Below are 27072 nucleotides of genomic sequence, written 5' to 3' on the forward strand. Positions count from 1 at the left end.
AAGAACCCAACTGACCGATTAGCCTGAGCAACATACTTTGCAAACTGCTTGGGAGGGTTATTAGCTTCCAATTATGTTGGGTATTCGAATCTCGGGGCCTTTTGTCTCTGTGTCGGTGTGGCTTCCAGGAAGGACAGTCTACAACTGACCATTTACTCAGATTGGAAACAGCAGTCTGCCAGGCTTTTACTAACTGCCGACACCTTGTCGCGTTCTTCTTTGGGCTATGTAAGGCATACAGCAGCATACTTCATGGCGTGGCTCTGTCACTTTTACTTACCCTCCCTGACAGCGGCTTTCGCTGCCCCCTTCAGATTTTTATCCATGAGTTTTTTATCCCACCAGCTCTTTCGTATTAGAGTTGGCAGTTCACTCAGCTCTCCTCGGATCCAAGAGAACTGTGTCACACAGGATTTTGCGTTCAGTATCACACTCTTCCTCCTTGTCATCAATGGGCTTGTAACCTCTGTTGGATCTCTGTTTACTCTGGTGTTGTACATCAACAATTTTTGCATCAGATGTAGCTCGCACTTGGTAGCATCTGCTGAACACCAGCTCCAAGGTGCCATCTGACAGGCCTCTGCGTGTGCTTTTCAATGGATTCCAATTTTCTTCCTCCAAAACGCGTGTTATGCATTTTTCTTGTCGACCTACAGTACACCCTGATCTAGAACTTTATTTAGGCAACCAGCACCTGGATGTTGTAACACAGTCCCATTTTGTGGGCCTTCTTTTTGATAAAAATCTGAGGTGGCTGCCCCATATTTGCCACCTGAAGGCTACCTGCATGTGGGAGCTCATTGCTCTCCGCCTTTTGGTGGCCCACACAACTTGGGGTGCAGACCGTGCTACTCTTCTCCATATTTAGCGTGTCCAGACTTGATTATGGTTGACAGGCTCTACAAATACGAAGGAGCCAACTCCTGGTTTCTTACACAATCGCCATTCAGTGATTCCCTGACCATCCCCTGTATCTCATCGTCTTTGTAAACAAGGGATGTCTCCCTCCTTATACCCAGATGGTGGGATTGCCAGATGGAATGTGCCTTACTTCCTTCTGTCAGGATGTCCACCTCCACTGACAGGAAAATGCCCTGTGTTTATTTCATCCTGCAAATACCCTGCTCTCCCTCCCCCTGGATGGTGCCTTGACCATGGATTAGGACCTACCTATTCCAGGATCCTAAGGTCTCTGTCTAGAAAGAGAGATAAGGCAGTATACGCTTTTATGTCCCCTAATGGCATGGAACTCTACTTACTGCCAGGGTCATGTGGTGTGTTCACAGAAGAGCTGCTAGCCATTAACACAGCCCTTATAGACAGATGCTACTATTGTCACCCTTTGGTCTCTGCCATCCATGACCTCCTCTCAGCCCTTGGCTGCACCATCTGCTTGGTTGTCTTTATCTGGGTGCCAAGTCATGTGGGCATGAACTGGCTGGTGGTTTGGCCAGAGAGGCATGTACTTGCCCCCATTCCCTTTCATGATTCCCGGTGCAGATATGTGGACACACGTCAAATCTCTCTTTGGCCAAATGTGTAATGCCATCCAGTGCCCTACTGCTCTCAGTAATAAACACACAATCAGCGAGACTACTGCAGTTTGGCTCTCTTCCTTCCACTCCTCTCATATGGTGTCCACGTCCGCCGCTCGTGGTCTCGCGGTAGCGTTCTCGCTTCCCGAGCACGGGGTCCCGGGTTCGATTCCCGGCGGGGTCAGGGATTTTCACCTGCCTCGAGATGACTGGGTGTTTGTGTTGTCCTCATCATTTCATCATCATCCAGGAAAGTGGCGAAATTGGACTGAGCAAAGATTGGGAAATTGTACGGGTGCTGATAACCACGCCGTTGAGCGCCCCACAAACCAAACATCATCATCATCATATGGTGTCCACTGTCTTATGCCATTTACACATCAGTCATACAAGGCTCACAGTTTGTTTTCTCTTGCGTGATGTGCCACCCTCACTATGTGGTTGTGGAGCCAGACTGATGGTATCCCTTATATTGGTGGTATGTCCCCTTCTTGTGGCCCTCCGTGCTAAGTATAGCCTTCCAGATTCCTTGTTTTTAATATTAACAGATGATTCACAGATGGTTGAACTGGTCCTCAGCTTCCTTTGTGAAAGTAGTTTCTATTTTCAGTTAAAAGATTTTGCTTCACTCCTGGAGCAGGGGCAGGGTGTTTGTGGTTGGGGCCTCTCTTCGTGATTTCTGCGTTTAGGACCAATGACCACTCCTCTGTCCAAAGACTGTTCTTTTATCCCTTTGTTTTTTCATTTTTAGATTTGGCCTACCCTTTAATGCATTCTACCATGTGTGTTTTTAGCATCCTCACTTTATAGTTTGATCCTTTGATCAGCTCCACCCACTTTCAGTGGATAATGCGATCTTAAGCATGTAACTCGTGAATTGCGGGACTGATGATGTCGCCATTCAGTCCCGTAACCCCCATCAGTCAATCAAAGATCACTCTCCTTGAGATTTTTCAGTCGTAGTTCTGTGTGTGGAGGAAGAGATTGCGGCGGAAGAGCATCGGGCTGCAGCTACACTTCTAATACTTTTGGTGGCTAGATCAGTGCCTTTGCTTCAACTTTTTAGCTGTCATTTCTTGACTTTGGACAGTTCTTCGGACACTTAGGAAGCACATGGAAAAAATAGTCACAGCGTAGAGCAGAGTATGTTTATGGGAAAGATTTTGAAAAGCAAATTTATAGTATTTAAATGATAGGCCATCTTCAATCACAATTTTGATTTCATTTAAGGTCCAGTGTGCTCCAGATTCATGACCACTGACAGCTACTGTCATTTCCACACTGTAGATGAAATGATTCTGCATTTGCATGTGCAGGTGTCAAGTGGATTACAGATGGGATGCACACATGCCGGTGCCCCCCCCCCCCCCCCACACACACACACACACACACACACACACACACACATACAGTAGGAATGGTATACACCTTACATTTCTGTATAGGTGTAAGACTTCAGCATATCTAACAGTGCAAGCAAGTTTTCTGTGAATGTTGAAAACATTGTTGAATTTGCTTTTTCCAGTATAGGAAAGTGGAGGAATTTCCTTGTATTCTTTTAAATCATCTGGTCACAAAACTTTATATTAATACAGTGAGACCTGTCATGTCTTATCAAATCATATAAAATTGTATCACTAAGGCAGGACTATTTGTGTAAATAAATATAGTCACCAATTTTAAAAATTAATTATTTTAGAGACACGTTAAGATTATCTGATAATGGGCCATACCAATTTTTGTTTATTTGCTATTCATTCTAAATTTCATACTTTCACTGTGGCACTGAATGCATAATTTTGTATAAACATTAATAATGCAATGTAATTAATATGTAACAATGAAATAACATTAAATTGGATATCATCTGGGTGCCCATACTCAGAATGGGGGGAAAAAACAAATAAGGTGGAAATCTGACAAACATTTCAGGACATACATTTATTTGAATGTTATATTTGTATTGACTTACGGAATGAGTCATAAAGTCTTGGTGGTCTGTTCTTCATCGCCAAATAAACTGACGAAAAAAATCTCATCACCAACAGGAGTTGTTTGACACAAACAAAAGTTGGTGGACATGTATCTACTTGGGAAAGATGTCCATTCAGATTTCACATCTATCTCATAAAGAGTGGAACTGGTAGCACCACTATAAGGATGCAAATCAGATTTACTGTAACAGTCATGAGCATTGGTTTCCTGTGAGATTGGATTGGTGATTTGACGTTAGTCAAGAATGCCTTTAAGGTGACAAAGACGCTGATGAAAGAGGGCTAGTGCAGCTGGATGTTCCTTCTGTGATATTGCAGAAAGACTTGGCAGGACTGCAGCACCATACATGACTGCTGGCAGTAGTGGTCACGAGAATGTACAGTTGCTAGAACTCTGGGTTCCAAACAGCCATGTGTCATTATCGAGAGGGAATACTATCATCGACTTATGGCTCTGACGCATAATACTGCATATGCAGCAGCAATTTGAACAGGAGTTGGCACCACAGTGACTCAACAAACTGTTTCAAATTGATTACTTCAAGGACAGCTCCGAGCTAGACACCCTGTATTGTGCGTTCCACTGACCACAAACCACCACCATTTGTGACTTAAGTGGTGTCAAGTGAGAGATCATTGGGGAGGGGAGTGGAGGTCTCTTGTGTTTTCTGATGAAAGCTGGTTGTGTCTCAGTGCCATTGATGGCTGGGTGGGGTTAGGAGGAGGCCAGTTGAGGACCTGCACCCAACCTGTCTGCCTGCAAAACACACAGTACTTACACCCGGAGTTACAGTTTGGGATGCGATTTCATATGACAGTTGGAGCACCCTCGTGGTTATCCCGATTCAATCTGTTGTGCTGCCATTCATGAACAGCATTCCAGGGAGTGTTTTACAACAGGATGACGCTCACCCGCATACCGCTGTTGTAATCCAACATGCCTTACAGTGTGTCGAGATGTTGCCTTGGCCTTCTCAATTACCAGATCTGTCTCCAATCGAGCGCATATGGGACATCATCAGACAATAACGTCAATGTCATTCACAAAGAGCATTAACTATCCCTGTATTGACCGACCTAGTACTACAGGCATGGAACTCCATCCCACAAACTGACATCCAGCACCTCTACAATACAATGTATGCCCATTTTGCACGCTTGCATTCAACATTCTGGTGATTGTACCAGTTATCAATGTACCAGCATTTTACAATTTGCGGTGGTTTATTTCATGCTTACATTAACCTCTGACCATGCAGTGTTAATGACTTAAATATGTAGCTTAGACAAATTTATTCCAGAAATTTCATTACTTTACGTTAATTATTTGTTGGTGTTGCAATGTTTCTCGTGAGTGGGTAACAACTATAATAATAAGTGATGAATATAATAATGTAATCTGCATCATAAAAAAACTATAAATACAGTCATGTTACTTGAAATTAAATGGCAATTTTCTGAGTTCCAAAGTGATTTCTTTCTAACAAAACTTCTCTTATTTCTCTATGTTTGTTTAATCTATGTTATTAAACCACTGTACAGGCCTTGATTGAGACCCCCTATTCTTGTTGAGATGACAACAGTTAGCACGCTGGGTGCTAATGATACAATATTAGTGGACTACAAAATATTACAGTAAAGCTTACAATCGTGTATTCTTCCCTTTGGTGGCGTCCAGGCCAGTGATGGTGCAGCACACAGCCTCAGAGAATGGGAACGCTCTCTCAGCAATCTTTGGAGGATGTCGCCCCGGCAGCTTCTGTTCACATAAACACGATGTCAGGTGGGCAACAACTCTCACTGGCAGCCAGCGTATTCCATACAGCAGACATTGTTGCCCAGGACAGCGACTGAACTGTCACTGGCAGCCAGCGTATCCCATACAGCAGACATTGTTGACCAGGACAGTGACTGTCTATCACCAGAGAAATCTCAGTACAGTGAAGGGGTACTTGGGTAATCTCTCAGCAGCTGTGCATGATATGGAGAAGAACAGCAACATAACCTTTCCTCCAAGGAATGCCCAGGATGTCAGTGACTGCTTACAAGTATCATTCAAATGGTTCAAATGGCTCTGAGCACTATGGGACTTAACATCTATGGTCATCAGTCCCCTAGAACTTAGAACTACTTAAACCTAACTAACCTAAGGACAGCACACAACACCCAGCCATCACGAGGCAGAGAAAATCCCTGACCCCGCCGGGAATCGAACCCGGGCGTGGGAAGCGAGAACGCTACCGCACGACCACGAGATGCGGGCTACAAGTATCATTCAAAGGCATCAGTGGTTAGCTTGCTTCCCAGATATTGTGACAGGTTGGCAGTGTGCCAAACATCATCAGTTCAGCTCAGCAAACTGGAGTTAGAAGCCTCAGTCTTCTCATCAGTAGTTCAGAAATCAGTAGGTCACAGCAGCTAAGTACAGCAGACTGGACAGGAAGCAGCCTCGAAGGTGGAAACGATCTTTTCAGATGGTAGTAGTGCATTGTAGGATCAGTCTTGTAGCTGGTGTACTGCAAAATAATCACGTGTAGGCTTGCAAGCCCAACTAATTTTTACTGTTCATTTGAGGCAGTGACATTATGCCTGTCCAGCAATGAGCAAATGTGGCCCACTTTTCTGGGCCCCTCAGTGGTGTTCACGACCTCTGTTTTGCAAGAATGCCTTATGGGGCTTCAGCTTGTTTTTTTTCTCAGCAGTCTGATAGGTGTTTTTCCTGTGAAACTCGATAAGTCTGTTGTGAAATGAAACTGTGCTGTCAGAACTGTCAGAATTAATTATCAATAGCTTGCTCTGCTGTTTGCAGTGTTGGGTTTATGCCTGTTTTTTTATTCTGATTGTGACATGGGGTGTTGGCCTGGTTTGCGTTGGCTTGGTGCTGGTCGGAGAGGACTTGAAGATGAATTTTACATTTGCCCATAATACACCGAGCGAGTTGGTGCAGTGGCTAGCACACTGGACCTACATTCGGGAGGACGACGGTTCAATCCCGCGTCCGGCCATCCCAATTTAGGTTTTCCGTGATTTCCCTAAATCGCCTCAGGCAAATGCCGGGATGGTTCCTTTGAAAGGGCACGGCCGACTTCCTTCCCTAATCCAAAGAGACCGATGACCTCACTGTCTGGTCTTCTTCCCCAAACAACCCAACCCAACCCATAATACATTTCTGCTGTGTAACATTCCCCTCCCCTTTAGTAAAATTCATTGCAGTTTTTTTCCTAATTTGCCTCTAAAACAATCTCAACATGCATAGGTACTATACACTCAAACTTTGTTTACAGTCAGTGCAGTGACTGATGGGAGCAACCGTAAATGATAAACGCATGTATGGCAACTCGCATTAGCCACTGCACCAAGTGTAAAATTAGTTTGCACGTATAATAGTTAGTTACTGTACAATTTTCTGTTATTGAAATCTTTGAAGAACTTATTTACAAAGTTTCTTGGTCTCTTCTTAATCCCATATCTCTGTTGAGTCCTTATTTTCTAATCCAACTTCACAACCTTACTTTACGTTACACTTTTTCACTCCTTGTTGCTACTATTTAGCCACTTGATAGGTATTTTATAAATTGGTGACTGAGGTGGGTGAGTTGTTTTATGTCTCGAGCAAAAGTAGAATGCACAAACTGTTAGTAGAACCATGGTAGTAGTGGTAGTGGAAATGCTTATGGTTGTGATATTATACCATTGTTTTATCTCTGTAGTTCTGAATATGCTGGAATATTTGTTCTGCCATTCATCATTTGTGTAACACAGGACGAAATCGAACGAGACATGGAGTAAAAACATAGAATGGAAGTAAACTTTATTAGGAAGAAATGGGGAATTTCTAGCATTGATCGTACTGGTTTTTCATAGGGGCTTCAAATCTACGGTGTAGAATTGCGAAAACCAGAGAACGTAAATCGAACTTCTACTGTGTGCGGGTGCACTTCTAATGGTTCTTCCAGCCAACAAAGTAGGTTACAAGAACTGGATCATGGTCATATGCAAGATAGTAGCTGGTAGATGAAATTGTGCTCCTGCTATATCACAAGTTGTGTCATTCATTAATATCACTGTTTTGTGGTTCTACTTTGGTAATGCTCATGGGTTTTCCACTTTGGTAACAGTTTATGATGACAACTTCCGGTGTGAAAACTGAATAAATCCAGTGTACTCACACTCACTGGAAATTTGGTTTTCGAGCTAGCGCTTCTCTTTGACACTCTGAACTTGTTTTCCCTAATAATAACCGTTCTATACTTTAGTCTTTATTGCTCTGGCTGGAGAAATTGTCTGTGTTTGTCAGCTGCGTAGTATGCCATTCTACTTCACTTCTACATTATGTAGGTTTTGTGTGTGTCTACTGTCTACCATTCCAAATAGGGTTTTCAACATCTTCCTACAAAACAGTTGATGTGCTTCTTCATGTAATTCTGTGAATCCTTTTTGCAACCTGTGCACCCAATTTCATATCTCCCATATGTCAAAGGTTAATTTTAACATCCACAGATGAGTAGATACTAGCACATCCAATTTTCAAGAGAACAATATCATAGAACTGAGCATCTGGTTCCCAACTAAATTTGGCGCAAGTCCCTAGTCCCTCATCAGGACTAAGTAACCTGAGGTGTCAGTGAAACAGTGTTGTTTGGAAACTCATTTATTACTTACTATTTTGCAGTACAGATCTCCAGAAGGTGTGCTTGTTTGCACACTTGACTGCAACAAGGAATACGGAAACGGTGCTTCGTCGGCTGCGGCAGTTGTGCAGGTCAGAACCCAGCAACAGTCTTGTGCGGGTTACCCTGAACAAGAGTCTGTAGGCGCTAGGTTACTATTGGTCACCGACACGTAGTGCAGCCCACCCCAGCACTCTAAAAGATGGAAACTGCACTTAAGCAAGTGCTAACAGTGTATCATAAATGGCAAGTGTCATGAAGGTGGAATCCCAAGACCCAAATCAGCAACACAACATACAGCCAGAGAGATGGTACTGTGTACAGCCAAGCAGGCAATACTCAAGTGTGTCACCCAATAAGTTGTGGACAGTAGTTTGCAATCACTTGGTATGGCCCTTCACCAGAAAAAGGCCCAGGCTTACCCACATCATCTTCAATCACAGTGGTGAACAAACAACTGTGGCAACTGGCAGCAACTAAATTCCACTACAGGTGGCTGGCTGTTGCTTCAAAGGCGAAGTCTTCTCTCTGCAGTAGGCAGCACATCATGTTATCCTGTAACTAGCGAGTCTGTCAGTCCGTCAGAATCTGAGATGCAAATGGGGTGACCAGACACTAAGATATGGAGGCTTCTGATATGGTCATATTTAAGCAGGACATAACTTCACCTCAGCTGGTGATGCAGTCATTTGCTCTCATCCGGTGGTGTCAGCAGACCTATCCCCAATGTGGTGTCTTATTGTCAGTTCCACTTTCTGTCAGTGGCAGGACACCATGGAGTGTTTGAGCGTGGAGCCTATATGTTGTGGCTCTGTACTGAAAGGTTCGTTGAGTGGCAGCATTGGGCTCTGTCATAATGCACTATTTACATTTTTTGATTACGGCTCAGCTCTGTGTGAAAACTTATGAATGGCACCCTGTGTACTGCAACATTGCACTCCTTGCGTACCCAAGGTACTATTTGTGACACACGCTATGAACCAGGTCTGATTCTCAGCTGCCTGTGGCAAGTAATAACTTAAAAAATTTGTACATGCACCCCACGAGTTGGATCCACCATGCAACACATTATTATTAATACAGTTGACTCATGACCATCCAGCTTCATGTGGCGGAAGGTCAAGCCAGATAATGAAAAAAGCCGGATAGACCTGAGTTCTATAAATTCTCTCTTCCAATCCTAACTGTACGATTCAAAACACCTTTTTTTAAATATAAAACCAATTTTATTAACATTTTCTGTCTCATTACATAATACAAGCTATTTGTTATATACATCCTGCACCCTTCAGAAATTAGTACAGGAAACATAAAACAATCTGCATTATAAAGTGCGAATGTATGATTACACATATGTGTAAAGACAGGCCTAACAAAAAAGATTAAGCTTACAGATTTGAGGTTTTAAAAAGGTGTTTTGTAGCTGTTTCCTTCCTGTGCCCCTTTAGTGCTGCAGTAACCCTCCACTTAGCAAACAGATGATATTAGCTGGTGTTGCTTCCTCCTGCTCACTAATGTACTGCAACACTGCTTCAGTCATCTTGAACCCTTCCGAATGTGGGATGAGATTTCTTCTGTCATCAGAGTTTCCCTCCTCCTTTTGTGTTTCTTCCTCCTGTGTCATTGTTTCTACAATACTATTGTCAGTTAGTTCATCGACTTCATCAGTTGCCATCCATTTAGTGACATCCTCTGCTTCAACTTACTCACAGCCCAGTACATTTGTAAGTATCGAAATGGTATCATTGTTACCATCTTTGACTTTTGTTTCACACATGGATTCAAAGTTAAAACGTCCACCTTCATGGTCTAAAAGGATATTCCAAGACCTCTTGCCATGCTTTGGGCAGCCACCTTGTGACATCCAGCAAGTCAATACTCTTCAGAATGTTTACACAGTCTTCATCATTATCAGCTGCTGATGTAAATCAACTGAGAATAGGGTGGTGACACTTCTTTAATAGTTCAAGGATGCCCTGGTCCATCGGCTGAAAAAGGGCAGTGACGTTTGGTGGTAAAAAAATAATGCTTTGATATCTCCATCTGTGAGTTCATCACTGGTAGGATGTGAAGTCACATCATCAAGAAGCAGCAGAGCTTTCCTAGGTAAATTGTTATCTTTCAAATATTTCTCTGCATCTGATATGAATTCATTTTGGAAGCAGCTTTTGAAGATTTTTGAATTCATCCATGCTTTCTTTTGATGAGTTTAATGTAGGGGCAGCGATTAGTAATTTTCAGGTTTTTGAAAGCTCTAGTTTTCTATGATTTCCTTATTAATGTAGACCTAAGCTTGTGGTTGCCAGTTGCATAACAGCAAACCAGTAAAGCAGCTTGTTGCTTACTTTTCTTGTATATGGGTGCGAAGAAAGCATGTTTTTAGGGAGCATCTTGTAATTTAAACCACTCTCATTGCAGTTGTAGAGCCGTTCGCCAGAAATTCTGTCCTCCTCAGTTAACATCGAAAGGCTGTCTTTTAAACAATGACACAAGCTCTTTGTCAGCATATAAAGCCTCTCCACTAATGGTAATCTGCTGAATATCAAATTGTTTTTTCCACCAGTCCAATCATTAATCACTGGTAGCAAATTCTGGATCTCGTTCTACTTGCCAGTGAAATGGCAGTGCTTTTTCCTGCAATATCGGCACAGTAACAAGCAAACCTTTCCCTCTTAAATGTTGGTGCCACAAAAAAAAAAAAAAAAAAAAAGCTTCCACAACTTCTTTATGCTTACCTTTCAATGTTGTCTTCATTATTTTTCTTCCAGTCTTCAATAGTACTTCTCCTACCCCTAACTTCCCGTAACTCCAAAGCAATAGTTTTGGTTGCTACCCCAGAATCAAGTCACATTACAGCACTTAGCTTGTGATCTAAACTCATACAAGTTTTGTCAACAATTTTGTACTCTTTAATTAAAACACAAAGGACCACACAATTTAAGAATGCGCACACTTTGGGTGTCTGATATGCAACCGGAAAGAAAAGGGAGGGGGTTACAAACAGAGGTGCTCTATACTTGTGTTCATTGCTGCTTGTGACCACTGGAAGAGCACCTCTAAGTATCATTTGTTAAAGAGTGGTTCCGGTAATTTATTTAATATTAACAGTACAGTATGTACCTTATAACTGTAACTTCAGATGTGCTAGAAGCACAAAATACGCATTAAACATTTTGAAAGGCCACACAGCATTGTAGGTTGTCCTCACTTGCTAAAGCTTTGGAAAAATACTGTATGTATAGTAAATTAATCCTATTTCATCATGCAGGAATATTATAATGATATTGATTAAGTAGGCCGGACAGTCACGGGCCGGAGTTGGATAGTCAAGATCCTACTATATGTTCTTATTCCCTACAAGAGTTCTGTTAAATTGGTCATAAGATGTCCAAACCAATCATTTCAAATGTTTTTTTTTCACTTCTGGCAATCTTTGCAACAGAACTTCAGAGGCACAAGTTATACAATTATTTATGTACTCTTGCACACCATGTTTCCTAGTTTTCCACTGGCATTTTTCAGCAAACCTCCTAACCATAGTTCTGTGACCACCATGATGTGCTAATATTTGGTTTTGTGCTTATTGCAAAACTTCATCCCTGACTGCTGCTGAAACACCACATATGGTCACCACTTAGTTGATCTACAGACTAAAGAATCGTGCATCACAAATTGTGGCTGCAACTTGAATGCCTGGTGCACTATGTCAGTTGCTTGCACCTTTTGCCATTCAGCCACATTTTACCTGTTATTTGCTGTCTTTCTTCTCAATATGTCCACATTTGTATGCTTTTTCCCTTTATGGAACTACCTCATAATCAAATGCACTCAGTTTGAACACCCATCTTGTTAACCTACTAGAAGGATCCTATAATCCTAATAACCATTTTTGTGATGCATGGTCTGTTACTACTTTGAACTTTTTGCCATACTCAAAACAGCTAAAACATGCAATTCCATAAATCACTGCTAGCATCTTCTTTTCTGACCTGAAATAATTCTATTCTGTCTTGTTGAGTTGTCTAGACGCATAATTTGCGGAATGTTCTTCACTGACTGTATTTTGACTGAGAATGCACCTGAGCCCACTGTTACTGGCATCACAAGAAAGAATGAATTCATTTTTGAAATCTGGGAATATCGGCACTGGGTCTGATGTTGTGTATCCCCCACCTCACAATGTTTCAAATGATGTTTGGCAGTCTGTTGTCCTTCCATATTTTGCTCATTTCCCAACAATGAGTTCAATGGATTTGCAATTTTTGCAATATCTTTAATGAATTTTCTATAATAATTGCATAGGCCTGGGAATGAGTGAAGTTATTTGGTACTTTGCGGTGTTGTGAAGTCACGGAGTGCTAAAATCACTCAGGGATCAGTTTTTACACTGTCTGTATTAATTTCATGGCCAAGATACTTAACTTCTCTTTGTGCAAAATTGCATTTATTCACACTAAGCACCCAGACTTGCTGTCCATAATATGTTAAATATTGCATCCAAATGCCTGATGTGTTCTTCCATATCTCTTAAAAATACATGTGTCATTGGAGAACACCATACCTTTTTTTAGGTTTCTGTCTGTGAAATAACCATCCAATAGTCTGTGAAGTGTAGCCACTGCATTTATAAGTCCAAATGGCATTCTGTCATACTGGTAGTATCCCTATGGTGCTGTGAAAGCAGTTTTCAACCTACCTTCTGGAATTACTTCTAGTTGATGATACCAACTTCTTAGATTCACTGTTGAAAAGTACCTGCACAGCTTTGGCATTCAGGTATCTGTAATTGCAACAGAACCCTTACTTCTAAGTACAGCCCAGTGATTTCTGTGAAACAATGACAATATTTGCATTCCATCCAGAAAGTCTAAATTGGCAATCATCAAGCCCTTTGACAGACTGATCTCACCCACACCAGAATTATCCATATTGACAGGAACCATAAATTCTCTATTTATATTACTGATACATGTCATGCTTCGCTGTTACTAATACGTGTCTTTCTTCGGTGCACAAAATTCTTCATTAGTTTGTAGTCGTTATATGCAACACTTCTTGTGATACATTGGCATCTACAGGAATCCAGACTAGCTTCTCTGTATCAGGTGGTATTTTATTATGGCAACCAATCTTCAGCATATGTGTATGTAGTTCAGTTGGCAACACCTTCATAATTGGTGCATGTTGCAGTATTGTCTCACTTGCAGTTGTTGTTCCCAGTGGAAACAAAATTCCACAAATTCAGTTGTATACCATGAAAGGTAGATTTTGACATGATGTTTATGAAGGAAGTGTAGTCCGAAAGTTGCGGAATAACATTCACCAACATTTCGCAACACTTCCACGTATTCTTGAAAACTTTTTAGTCCTAGTTATAAAGTCAAGCAGTGTTCTCCCTAATGACTTTGCATCATTGTCATCTAATCCATGTAACATGTAATATGGAGACCAAAGTATCTTCCTGGTTAAGATGTTCAGTCCAACAACTGACAAGTGTGCACCTCTGCCTATGAAATGCTGCAACACTTAACAAGCAGCATTTCATCTCTTCATATGTATGTACAGTGTTTCATTCTACTATTAATGCCTTGCAATGGGCAGTACACTCCCATTTGTGTTTAACGGGCAATTTTTTTAATTGTTTCCCTTGTTTCTTATTCCTGCACGCTTGGACCTTCTGACCAACTTGCTACACTCTTAACCATCTGGTTGGTGACATTGCTTCTGCAGATGACCCAGCTGTAGCACTTTACTTCAAAGGTCAAGACCCTAAGGTTATTATATCCTTTCATAGAAATATCAATTTCTTCCAGTGGTGTCGGGAGCCCAATAGCTTCAGTCAGGCCAGGTGGATTGTGCAGTCTCACTCTGGGTGATATTTCACTGACTTACTAGACTTCTGCACTAAACTACTTAGTTTCTCTCTCAAAAAATCTCACAGTGTTTTGCTTCTAGTAGTGTTGGAGTAAACCATCAGCTAGCTTCTGGATTGTTCCTCCTAAGTATCTCATGATACGCTACATACACTTTATTTTTGCCAATTAACCATAGCCATACACAAACATGTTTCATTCATCCATTTGCATAATTTGGCAGTAGCTAATGCATCTCTAATGAATACTGTGACATCCTCCATTACTTTTCTGGGAAAAAGGCGTTGTTAAATTTGCTGACGACTGATTGAGAGGAGAGGAAGGTGCACGTAACACAATCTTAGCTACTGATCCTGAGTGCAACTGCTGTACCGCAGCTTGTAATGTTTCAGCCTGCTTATGCAAGTCTTAACTCTCCTCCTCATACATAATCACTCTCTTTGTTAAAGCGGTGACAGTTTCACCCGTAGTAGCAGTACATGTTTCCACGATTTCGTATATACTAGGCTGCATTGTGTTGGCAACATATTTGTCTTTGGTTAACTACATCAATTTCTGTCAGTAGTTGTCGAGGGTTTTTTTTCTGTAAGTCTTCTGTAATGTTTAGTTTTCATTGTTTCATTATTGATGGAACTGTGTGTAATCAGATAATAAAACTTCTTTTTGAGATTATATTACTGCCCAAGTTTGACAAAAAAGAACACCCTTTTTTCTGTTATTTCATTTCTTTCATTTGTGTGAGGGAACAGTATTCATTGTCATCCATTAGATTATTTGCACACGAGAATGCAAGTATGCTTATGTGCAGAGAAACATATATTTGCAATTGATAGTGTGTATTTTATAATTAAGTTGTTTACTGCAAATTTGATTAAAATTTCACCAGGGGTTTGGAAGAAAGCAGTGACTAAATAAAAATTCTGTTGTGTCACATTTTTAATTTCCTGCATTCTTGAATAAGAAAATAAAATATGTTTTTATTATGTTTTCTTTATAGTGATTTTTGCAGCCATGAAATGAGTGACCATCAGTTTGCAAGAAGAGTAGCAAGACTTAATACAAACATCCTCCATCTTTGCTTTTCGCAAAATGTAAATCCTGAGCTCCTGAGACCATCGCACACACTACAGAATGTGCTTCACTTATTAAACACACAAGTTAGTGACTTGGGCAGGTACGTGGTAATAACATACATTTAGAGGAGATATCAGCATCTATGTTTGCTCACAGAACTAAATCTCTCTTTTTATTTCTCTCCATTTCACCATCTAGCCCTGTTGGAACCAAATATTTTTATTTACATCTGAACTTAATTTTTATTTTGAGCATTGTTGTAGTTGTAACTCTATATTTTTGTTCTATTGTAGAACCATGCATAACATCAGCTTCTTTATTTTCTATTTCTGCTTTTACTTTTCCTTACAACCTCTCCCTCTATTTTGTTTCTTTTACTGGGTTGTCTCAGTGGGATAGTAATCAACTACTAAAACTCACTCACAGTGTAGCTGAAGGCTTCTGGTGCTAACAGTCACAATACCTTTGCATCACTATTGATAAACCTTTCAAAGTATAAAGCTATGAGTCATGAGACTCTTCTGTTCATAACGTTTTGCCCAGAACTGCACTGGACATCTTCAGGGGTGTTGCTCATCCATTGAATCTTACCGACTGGTAGATCATACGTCAGAGACCAACATATGTACTGTAGAAAAAGGGGGCATGGCCGGAGTTCCACATGATAAACAGAGATGACCCTTGCCAAACATAAAAGTTAACTATACATTGTCATCTTGTCAAAGATGAAAAACTGTTTAATGACTCTACAGAGCTACTGTCTATATGTCACTATGTTTCATGGTCTCTTCTTTCCTATTGAAATTATCTCTATGATTATATATTTCAATGGCTTCTCTACATGGCTGTCGATAATAGTTGTTGTAGATAAAACTTTTGTTTCAGAAAACTTATCTTCATGACTTTCTGACTGAAGCTCATGCTCTGCTATAGCCAATTTGTCTATTTTTCCTAGTCGGCAAAGACTGTTGTGTTCCTTTTGCCGTGTATTCATGCTTCTCTTGGTTGTTCCATACCACACGCCCATAGAATCGTATATACACCACGTGCTGACAGAGGAGGGTGTTTATCCTTTATAGATCACAGTGCAAGACCTATTTTGTATTTCTGTAAAATCTCTCCAGTCTGATCTGTTACTTTTTTAATAAAATAGAGAGAACTGTATTCTTTCATCATTGTTGTTCGTGTTTGTCCGTTTGCAATCTGTGATTTGGGAGTAAAATTCTGTTTGCTTCTTTCCTGAGTAGCCATTTTTCTCAAAAGCCTGCTTTAGATTTGTAATTTGGCATCCAGGTATTCCAGCATGCAAATCTTTTTAGCTCTATTCACCAGACTTTTAATGACACCTCTCTTTTGTTGTAGATGGTGATTAGAGTTATTATGTATATATCTGTCTGTGTGTATTACTTTTTGAAAACCCTTATGTTCCAAACTTCCATTGGTCTGTCTCATAACAAATACACCCAAGAATGGTGTTTTGCTGTCATTATCTATTTCCATGGTGAACTGGATTTTTGAATTGATACAATTTAGAAAGACCAAGAAATCGCCCAAAGTTTGTTTTTTACCATATGGCCAGACCACGAATGTGTCATTCACAAACCGATACCAGTGAGATGGTTTCTTATGTGCTTTTTCTAAAGCTGACTGTACAAATTTCTCCATATACAAATTAGCAGGACCTAATTAGTTATTCTTTGTTACACCATAAAATTCATCATACCGTTGAAGCTGACTGGAAGTAAGGCAGTGTCTGAAAAGAGCACACTAATCTCTTGGAAACATATCCATTATAAAAACCATAACTCTTGTGGTCTGACCACATGGTAAAAAAGCCTTGGACAAGTTCTTCGGTTTTCTAAATAATATAAATCCAAATATCTAATTCACCATGGAATTGAAAATGACAACAATATACCCTTTTTGGACGTTTTTGTTATGTCACACACCAATGGAAGTTGTTGTTGTTTTCAATTTCCATGATGAACTGGATTTTTGGATTTATATTATTTAGATAACCAAAGAACTCATCTAAGGCTTTCTTATCATGTGGTCAGACCACAAAAGTTACGGTTTTTATAACAGAATTTTTTCCAGGAGATTTGTCTGCACTTTTCAGATGCTATCTTCTTACCAGTCAAGTTTCAGTGGGGTGATGAATTTTATGAAAAATATTATGGTGTAGCAATGAGTAACTAATTAGGTCTTGCTAATTTGTATATGGAGAAATTTGAACAGTCACCTTTAGAAAAAGCCCATAAGAAACCACCTGGTATTGGTTTGTGAATGGCACATTTGTGGTCTGGCCACATGGTAAAAACTTTGGACGATTTCTTTAACTTTCTCAAATATATTGATTCAAAAATCTGGTTCACCATGGAAATAGATAATGACAGCAGAACATCATTCTTGGATGTTTTGGTTGTGAGACAGACCAATGAAAGTTTGGAACGTAAGGGTTTTCAAAAAGTAACACGCGCGGACAGATATTTGCGTAATAACTAATCACCATCTACAACAAAAGAGAGGTCTTGTGGATAGAGCCGAAAAGGTTTGCATGCTGGAATACCTGGATGCCAAATTACAAATCTAAAGCAGGGTTTTGATAAAAATGGCTACTCAGGAAAGAAGCAAACAGAATTCTACTACCAAATCACATACAGCTGATGGACAAACATGAACAACAATGATGAAAGAATACAGTTCTCTCCATTTTATTAAAAAAAGTAACAGGTCAGATTGGAGAGATTTTACAGAAACATGATATCTGAGTGGTTTTTAGACCAACAAACAAAATAGGTTAACCATTGTGATCTGTGAAGGATAAACACCCTCCTCTGTCAGTATGTGACGTATATACAATTCCACGTACGTGTGGTATGGAACAACCAAGAGAAGCATGAATACACGGCGAAAGGAACACAATAGCATGTGCCGACTAGGTAACAGACAAATTGGCTATAGCAGAGCATGATCAGCCAGGAAGTCATGAAGATAAGTTTTCTGAAACAAATGTTTTATCTATGACAACTATTATCCACAGCCATGTAGAGAAGCCATTGAAATATACAACCATAGGGATAATTTCAATAGGAAAGAAGAGATCATGAAACATAACGACATGTAGACAGTATGACAATCTATAGTTAACTATCATGTTTGGCAAGGATCATCTCTGCTTATCATGTGGAACTCTGGCCATGCCCCCTTTTTCTGCGGTACATATGTTGCTCTCTGACGTATGACCTATCAGTTGATAAAACTCAACAGAGTGAGCCTCTGAAGATGTCCAGTGCAGTTGTGGATGACATGTTTGGAACAGAAGAGTTTCGTGGACCTCAAGCTCATACCTTAAAAGGTTTACCAGCTGCAATATCATCTGGTCATGGAAGCCTTCATGCTATCAACTGTGTCAGCACCATTAAAAAGTTAGGAGTGAACTAATGTTAATTTCAATGTTCACCTTTGCACATGGATGTAAGAAACAGCTCCTAAGATGTGAAAAAGAGGTAACAACTGCACTAAATATGGTTTATTTGAATACAGTTATCTGAATGCCCTTAACCAACTGTTCAATATATTTAATTGTTGCATAAATAGAGCCCATAGCCAAGCCATCAACAACATATAACACCAGTACAAAGTTTTCACTGGAGAACATAACATGAAACAGAACAGATCCTTGGTAAATTCCATTCACTGAGTAATTTAATGAGACATTCATACCAGCATTTTGAGGCTTGCTGCAAACTGTCCAGACTCTTCAGCAATTTATGGACATATCTTTCACCATGTCATAGCTGTCTGGTTGATACATAGAAATTCTGTCCTTTTATCAAATTGCCGTGTACACCAGTCATATTGAATTGCAACACTGAGCAGGGCTCTCCTCATCCAAGATCTTTTCTAAATCATTTAGTGTATCATTTTGCCACCAGTCGAGCCTCATATCAAATTAATTCATTATTTACATTTAATTTTGTAGCAAAAACCAATCTGTTTCCAGTCACCTTATTTGATTTAATTTGGGAACCCAGTTCCCATGGTTTCTCTCCCTCGCCAGAGAATTTATTTCTTCCTCCATTGCATTCTTTCATTCTTCAAAATTTTCTGAATGCACTCCTCCTCTATAATTCCTCAGTGTGTCTCACAAAGAAGCAGCATTCTTTCTCAGTGGGCTGAATCTTCACAATAACTTGATGGTTTTTTTTCAAATTTCACTATTCACATAAATTGTGATTCCTTTGTCTTCACTTCTGACCTCCTAGTGCTCTCAACTTTTTCCTCAGTGTTGTACAAATGGTTGCTAATCTTTTTGTTACTTAAAACTACATTTTGCCTTGTACAGTTCTGTTGACAAGCCTCTTCAGAGCCAGTGTTTTCACATTCAGTTTCTGTAATTTCTTCCTTTTCATCTATAACTGCCGTACCAACAACCCTTTTAATTTCTTGAGTTAAGAGGTTTCTGTACTTGTCTGCAATTGAATTTTAAATTTCTACATTTACACATACATCTTTTTTTTTACTTCAGAAAAATAACTTTAATACCCGTAACCTTCGTAACCAAACACGCATCCTTTTTGAAGATTTAGCAGCATACTTCCATTTTTTGATAGGAATCCGTCCATAGCATTCCATTCCAGATATAATTGAATTATCAAAATTACCTTCCTTCTTCAAGAGTATCTCAATTGGAGTTTCACTTTTAATTTGCATGGGACAAGTTTGATTCAGTGTATTTGTTGCAGACAGAATTATGCCACCCCACAATGTCTTTGGTAGGTGTTTGCCAGAGAAAAGCCAAGAACATCCTGTCTCACTTAGGAGTCTGTTTTCCCAGATGGCAGCTCCATTTTGCTTAATATTATATGCTGTAGTAATTGAATGTTTTAGCCCAGTTGAGTCAGCAAATCTATGCACATCTTCATTATGAAACTGCTTGCCTCCATTTGTACAAACGTCTCTCACAGTAACTTCAGCTTGAGTCTATTATTTTAGTAAACAGTGGTAACTTTTTCTGTAGTTTCATATTTGTGTTACAAAAGGTATGTTATTGTGGAACTGGAAAACTCATGCTTAAAAACTGCAAAGTATTGGTGAGCCTGCGAATCTTTTCTTCCTTTGCTCTGCAAACATATGCCTACAGTAATCCTCCAAGTTGAATGGGTTTCTGCACTCTTCTTTTTTATCAAATGCCAGCTGATGTTTGTTTATGCACCCCTCTTAAAAGCTTCTGTCAGTCATTGTCTCTGTAGCAAGAGCCTTGAGAAACTGGTGAACATAGTGTTTGTTTTGGTGGCTCAGTTTTTCATGCCGCCTCTGTAATACCGGGCAGTTATAATAAAACTTCCCTATTTAATACGGTGTGAAACAGAAACCAGTTACCATACATGTACCAAAATTGGTAGCATTGTGTCAAGGATATGGGGAAGAGAAATAATGCAGAATCAATTCCGTTGAAACACTTTTAATTGCTGCTACGGTACATCATACCATTTCATACCAGTACCATTACTGTTACAAAAGGGGTTCAATATGGTGCTCGTCAGTGTCCAGAAGAGTCTGAAAGCACAGGATTGCATTCTGCACAGCAGAACGAAGCATGTCTGTAGGTATGCTGGCTACCTCTCTCTCGATATGCTGCGCTTCAGATCAGCATGTGTTTGAATATTCCCCTGGTAAACCCTGTCCCTTAGGTAGCCCCACAACCAGAAATTGCAGAGAGTAAGATCAGGTGATCATGCTGGCCATGCATTTGGAAACAATAGGTTGATAATTCGATTGTTTCCAAATGTGTTTCGAAGAAGCAGGTGAACTTCACAAGCGATGTGCGGTAGGGCCCCATTGTGCAGGAAAACTGAGTTCAATGTGTCTCTCTTCTGTTGGGCGACTATGACATGCTGGCAAAGTATATCGCGGTAATGCTGGCATGTCATGCTGCATGTCTTTGGTCCTTGAGCACCAACCTGTTCAAAAAAGAGTGGGCCAATGATGAACATAGCTACGAAGCCACACCGTAGGGTGAAACGTTCACCATACAGAGTAACTTCATTCGCATTGACTGGAGGTGAAGATCCCCACATTCAACATTTCTGTGTTCACATCACCCGTCAGAGAAAAATTAGCTTTTTTCTGTCCATAGGATGGTCCAGGGCCAGCCCTCGTCAAATTCAATCCCTGCAAGAAAGTGTAGAGCGAAGTCAACACATCATTATCCATCCTGTGGTACAAGGTGCTGTATGATATGGATCTTGTATGGATAACATTTGAGAATGGTTCGAAACACCTTCCTTACAGTGGCCCACGGGATGTTCAACTATCGTGACACAGCACGCACACTGTCTGATACTCAGGAATAATGGCGCAGCGTTGTCTGCCGTAGCAACAGCGATTTCGTCAACCACCTGTGGTGCAACAGGTTGTTGGCCTCTTCCCTGAACAATGCCCAGTTCTACAGTTGATTTGAACTACTTCTTCATTCTCTGCACAGCAAGTGGAGAAAGAGGGCCCTTCTGTAATCCTTTCAGGCAGCGATATTCTTGAAGTGCACGTGCAGCATTACTGGTGTTTTTATAATAGAGCTTCATCAATAATGCTCTGCTCCTTTTGTGCTCACGTTGACACCGACTGATCACGGCACCTGGTGGCCATAGTTGGAACTGGACTGTGAGGCGTGGAAATCATGCACCCTGTACTCTGCATATTAATGCTACCAAGTTTGGTACTCGTACAATAGTTATTTTCCATGTTATAATGTGTTAAATAGGGAAAGTTTAAATTATAACCACCTGGTAAATCATCAGTTTCAGTAACAACACAATTTCTTGACAAAAACCTATACAGCCAACCAGTGTTCAGTTTCACCACCGATCACAGCAACAACAGTTGCAATATTATTTTCCAAAATTACCCTTGATTTGCCGTCTTTTTAATTATTTGATATGTCCCTTTTTGCGCAACAATCTTAACAGGAAATAATTTACATGGGTCATATGGACAAAATGATCCATCTTCAAAATATTGCTCCATACATTTCTGTCCATTGAATACCTGTACTTCAGTATGACCCATGCCGCGTGCTTCAATTTGCACACCATTTTTGACACTATCCATTTTTCTTGTAGTTGCAGATGGCTCATATATAGTGTACCAGTTATGTTGATTTTTTTTTATATGATGCTACACCACTGTTGGTGTCCCACTTGTCACAGACCAATTTATGGATATCAATGTAAAGTAAATGGATAGATAAAAAATTACTCTCCAAGCGGTGGCAGAAGAACACACCTTTAAAAAAATGTTTTAGGTATGCAAGCTTTCGGAACCAGTGGCTCCCTCTTCCAGCAGAAGGGCTGACGGGTAAGGAAGAGGGTTGAAGGAAACGGGCTTTAGGAAAAGGGATATAGTTCGGAAAAGTGATCCAGAACCACAAGTCAGGGGAAACTTATCAGATGGGATGAGAAGGAAAGACTGTCACCCCATCTGGTAAGTTTCCACTGACCTGTTAAAGTTTCCGCGAATTTTTTGTAAAATTTAATACAGACGCATTGCTCCTCTGAGCTTGTCATCTAGAAATTGGTAAACTGTGTGACACAAAGTTCTACTCAATATAGCACTGAGCAGTAACTAACAGACATACAACAATGAAACTTCCAGCAAAGACATGTGCAGGGATGCCAACCGCATTTCACTCCAAGACACCATTGATGTGAGATTATGAATGTTGCGGAATTTTTTGAATAGACTCGTATGATGGTAATAAGAGGGCGCTACCTCCAGAGTTTGTTTGCACAAAAGGTTCGTGAATTAAGAAGCGGCCTTTTTTTGGTTCAGAAAGGATAGTATCATAGTTTCATATGTGCTAAATAAAGGAAAAACTTGTCCCGTATTCAGCTGTGCATTGTGACTATGTTATTGACACATACTGTGGATCAGAAATTATAACAGTGCATAATAAGACCAAAACAGGAGTAGATCAAATGTGCACTGCTTACTCCACCTAAAGGAAAACCAGAAGCCGGCTATTTACCCTCTTTTTTCGAACAATTGACATTGCTGGCATTAACGCCTTCACCATATATGCAAATAGCAACAGTGAGAGGATTTTCCAAAGAATGTTTGTACGTGAAGTGGGGAAAAAACAGTAGTAATCCCCATGGTGCACAAGAGAGCAGCCACACACTCCTTGTCTGGTGAGATAGCTGCTAAAATGGCAGAAATCATAGACAGCAACAATGTAGCACCTTCTTAACAAAGGATTCCTCAGCCCATGTGCACGCAGTTTGTCCTCGCAGTAAAGACATAAACGTTTGAAAACAGTATGTCGAAAGCACAGTAAGAATTATAATATAGGAATTTTTCTCAAAATCTTCAGTTGAAAAATACAGATCATCTTATATTCACAGATTAAACTATTGCTGCTGAGTTCATCATTTTTATGTTATTTGATAGATTGATACAGGGGTTGTTTTACATTTACAGATGAAGCTTTGGCTGTTGAAATCACATGCAGATTTATTTTGAAGAATGCAGAAGTATAGGTTAGACATTCAATGAGGCTTGAGATTTCCCGACACACTTAATTGCTCAATGCGGTATTGACCTTGCTTGAACGTCACATGACATTCGACTTGTGCTGTGCTAGTGCAAAGGATACATGAGAACTATGACCTAGCCATCAAAACAATCTATAGCTCTGCTTAAAATTCGACAGTTTTGTGAAACACAAGACAACATAGCATTCAGTTCTCTCATCATACAAACTCGTTGTATTTGAAGGGTTTTGTAAAAATTTTCTCATACAAATATCTCTGGTGCTTTTTAAGTAAAAGTAATATTGAAAGGCGAAAACATTGTCCTTCGGAATACATTTCTTGATTCCAAATGCAAGTAAATATTTTATTTGATTGTTAGAGACTGTAATAATTTGCCAAGTGGGCTGCCAATCCTAAATTCGATCACTGTTCATGTATTAGAATATGTGTAAAAACTTTACCATCTTTTAATCAGCTTTAGAAGATGATGGTCACATTCAGAGGAAGCAAGAAAGAGAATTCATCCAGAATTAAATTCCTAAAAGCAAACTAAATCATATTACACTAAATGTAGTTGTATCACAAGAGTAAATTGCTGCGGCAACACCTGTCATGGAGATAGTACCAAAAGATGTAACTAGTTCGCGGGACAAGTGGAAGTTTGAGAATTGGACTGAATTGTGATTGTGATCTTTTATTTATGTATTAGTTACTGCTGTTACATATGACTTCCACACTAGAAGATATTGCAATCTGTTTTTCACAGTTGCTCAAGCAGAGCACTATGGAAGGTTTGGAGGGGGAGCATTGACAACAGCTTGGTTGAGAACTGGGATGAATGTAGGGAGGGAAGCGGTGAACAGTTAGATTTTGTTGTGCTGCCAACCAATAGAATCTGCACTATGCACTTTTTTTTTTTTTTAAAAAAAAAACATCCACCATGTTTAAATTGCAGTTCCCTGATTCCATTTCAATTTACTTTAAAACTGGACAAATACTCAATTGTACATATTTCTGCAGAAGATGGTAAAAGCCAAGACAAGGACCAGTGACTTACTTAATGTGTTTCCTGCAGCTATGTTGTTGATCCTTGTTATGAAGTATGACGGCAATAAAATGGGGTGTGTCAGCTGCTGGTTCTATGCAGCCAGTGAGAGTGTATATGTTTGGAAGCCAGAAATATTGTAACAGTCTCATATCAGTATAGTGTCAGTACCTGACCATGATGTACTTCCATCCAGTCACTTGGATTATATGGGATATTATCTTTTGACTCTCAGCTCCCTTCTGTGTCATACAAAGCTTCTAGAAGTAAACACATATGATGTCACTGTAAACAATGCACTGTATTTTATTTAAATGATATTTGCATGACAATCTAAGGGCATTAAATGTTTGCATGGAGATAAGCCCTCCATTTTGAGCTGTGATTGGATGAGTGTAGCATCCATACATACACTACTGGCCATTAAAATTGCTGCACCATGAAGATGACGTGTTACAGAGGCGAAATTTAACCGACAGAAGAAGATGCTGTGATGTGCAAATGATTAGCTTTTCAGAGCATTCACACAAGCTTGGCGCCAGTGGTGACACCTACAACGGGCTGACATCAGGAAAGTTTCCAACCAATTTCTCATACACAAACAGCAGGTGACTGATGTTGCCTGGTGAAACATTGTTGTGATGCCTCGTGTAAGGAGGAGAAATGTGTACCATCACATTTCCGACTTTGATAAAGGTCGGATTGTAGCCTATTGCGATTGCGGTTTATCGTATCGTGACATTGCTGCTCGCGTTGGTCGAGATCCAATGACTGTTAGCAGAATATGGAATCGGTGGGTTCAGGAGGGTAATACAGAATGCCGTGCTGGATCCCAACGGCCTTGTATCATTAGCAGTCGAGATGACAGGCATCTTATCTGCATGGCTGTAACGGATCGTGCAGCCACGTCTCAATCCCCGAGTCAACAGATGGGGACGTTTGCAAGACAACAACCATCTAAACGAACAGTTCGATGACGTTTGCAGCAGCATGGACTATCAGCTCAGAGACCATGGCTGCGGTTACTCTTGATGCTGCATCACCGACAGGAGCGCCAGCGATGGTGTACTCAACGACGAACCTGGGTGCACGAATGGCAAAACGTTATTATTATTATTATTATTATTATTATTATTATTATTATTAATCCCCCCCCCCCCCCCCCCCCGGGTGAATCCAAGTTCTGTTTACAGCATCATGATCGTTGCATCCGTGTTTGGCGACAGCGCGGTGAACGCACATTGGAAGCGTGTATTCGTCATTGCCATACTGGCGTATCACCTGGCATGATGGTACGGGGTGCCGTTGGTCACACGTCTTGGTCACCTCGTGTTCGCACTGACGACACTTTGAGCAGTGGATGTTACCTTTCAGTTGTGTTACGACCTGTGGCTCTACCCTTCATTCGATCCCTGCGAAACGCTACATTTCAACAACATAATGCACGACCGTATGTTGCAGGTCCTGTACGGGTCTTTCTGGATACAGTAAATGTTCGAATGCTGGCCTGGCCAGCGCATTCTCCAGATCTCTCACCAGTTGAAAACATCTGGTCAATGGTGACCGAGCAGCTGGCTTGTCACAATACGCTAGTCACTACTCTTGATAAACTGTGGTACCGTGTTGAAACTGCATGGGCAGCTGTACCTGTACACGCCATCCAAGCTCTGTTTGACCCAATGCCCAGGCGTATCAAGGCCGTTATTACGGGCAGAGGTGGTTGTTCAGGGTACTGATTTCTCAGGATCTATGCACCCAAATTGTGTGAAAATGTAATCACATGTCAGTTTTAGTATAATATATTTGTCCAATGAATACCTGTTTATTATCGGCATTATTTCTTGGTTTTGCAATTTTAATGGCCAGTAGTGTATTATAAAAGTGGATGCCTGTATATTCCACATCTCCACCTAAAGCACTGGATTGATTACAACCAGACTTGCTAAAAATGTTACTTATTATCTGGGAAGAAATGCTTCGGGGGGTCAAAACCAGCAAATTCTTATTGTGGTGGGGGTGATAGAAATTGACAAAGAAAAGAAAGAGGAGGAGATGGAGGGGGGGTGGGGTGGGGTGGAGGTGATGGACTAATAGATGATTGGAATGAGTATGTATGTGGGCAATGCCGTTTTTAAATTTTTGTGAGGAATCAAGACTAATCGCTATGGACCAGATTTTAATGATCGAGAGGAACTGGTTCCTGTGCATTAGTTGTGAGCTGTGCAGCTATATCTGAGGAAAGTTCAGTGCTTTTTCCAATTAATCTTCATTTCATGAAGTAATATTTTGTATTAAACATGGGAATTTTATAGAATTCTGGGAATTTTTTTCATCGTTTTAGTTTTCA

General features: G+C 40.3%; 1 protein-coding gene across 1 annotated transcript in view; it reads left to right on the forward strand.

The window, feature by feature from the left end:
• LOC126187503 (beclin 1-associated autophagy-related key regulator) overlaps positions 1-27072 on the forward strand; it is a 116299-nt gene that overhangs the window by 59787 nt on the left and 29440 nt on the right. Inside the window, exon 7 of the mRNA XM_049928621.1 lies at positions 15070-15246. Coding sequence (XP_049784578.1) covers positions 15070-15246 — 177 coding nt within the window. The remainder of the gene's footprint in view (positions 1-15069; positions 15247-27072) is intronic.

The sequence above is a fragment of the Schistocerca cancellata genome, chromosome 5 (genome assembly GCF_023864275.1).
Source record: "Schistocerca cancellata isolate TAMUIC-IGC-003103 chromosome 5, iqSchCanc2.1, whole genome shotgun sequence".
Classification (NCBI taxonomy): Eukaryota; Metazoa; Arthropoda; class Insecta; order Orthoptera; family Acrididae; genus Schistocerca; species Schistocerca cancellata.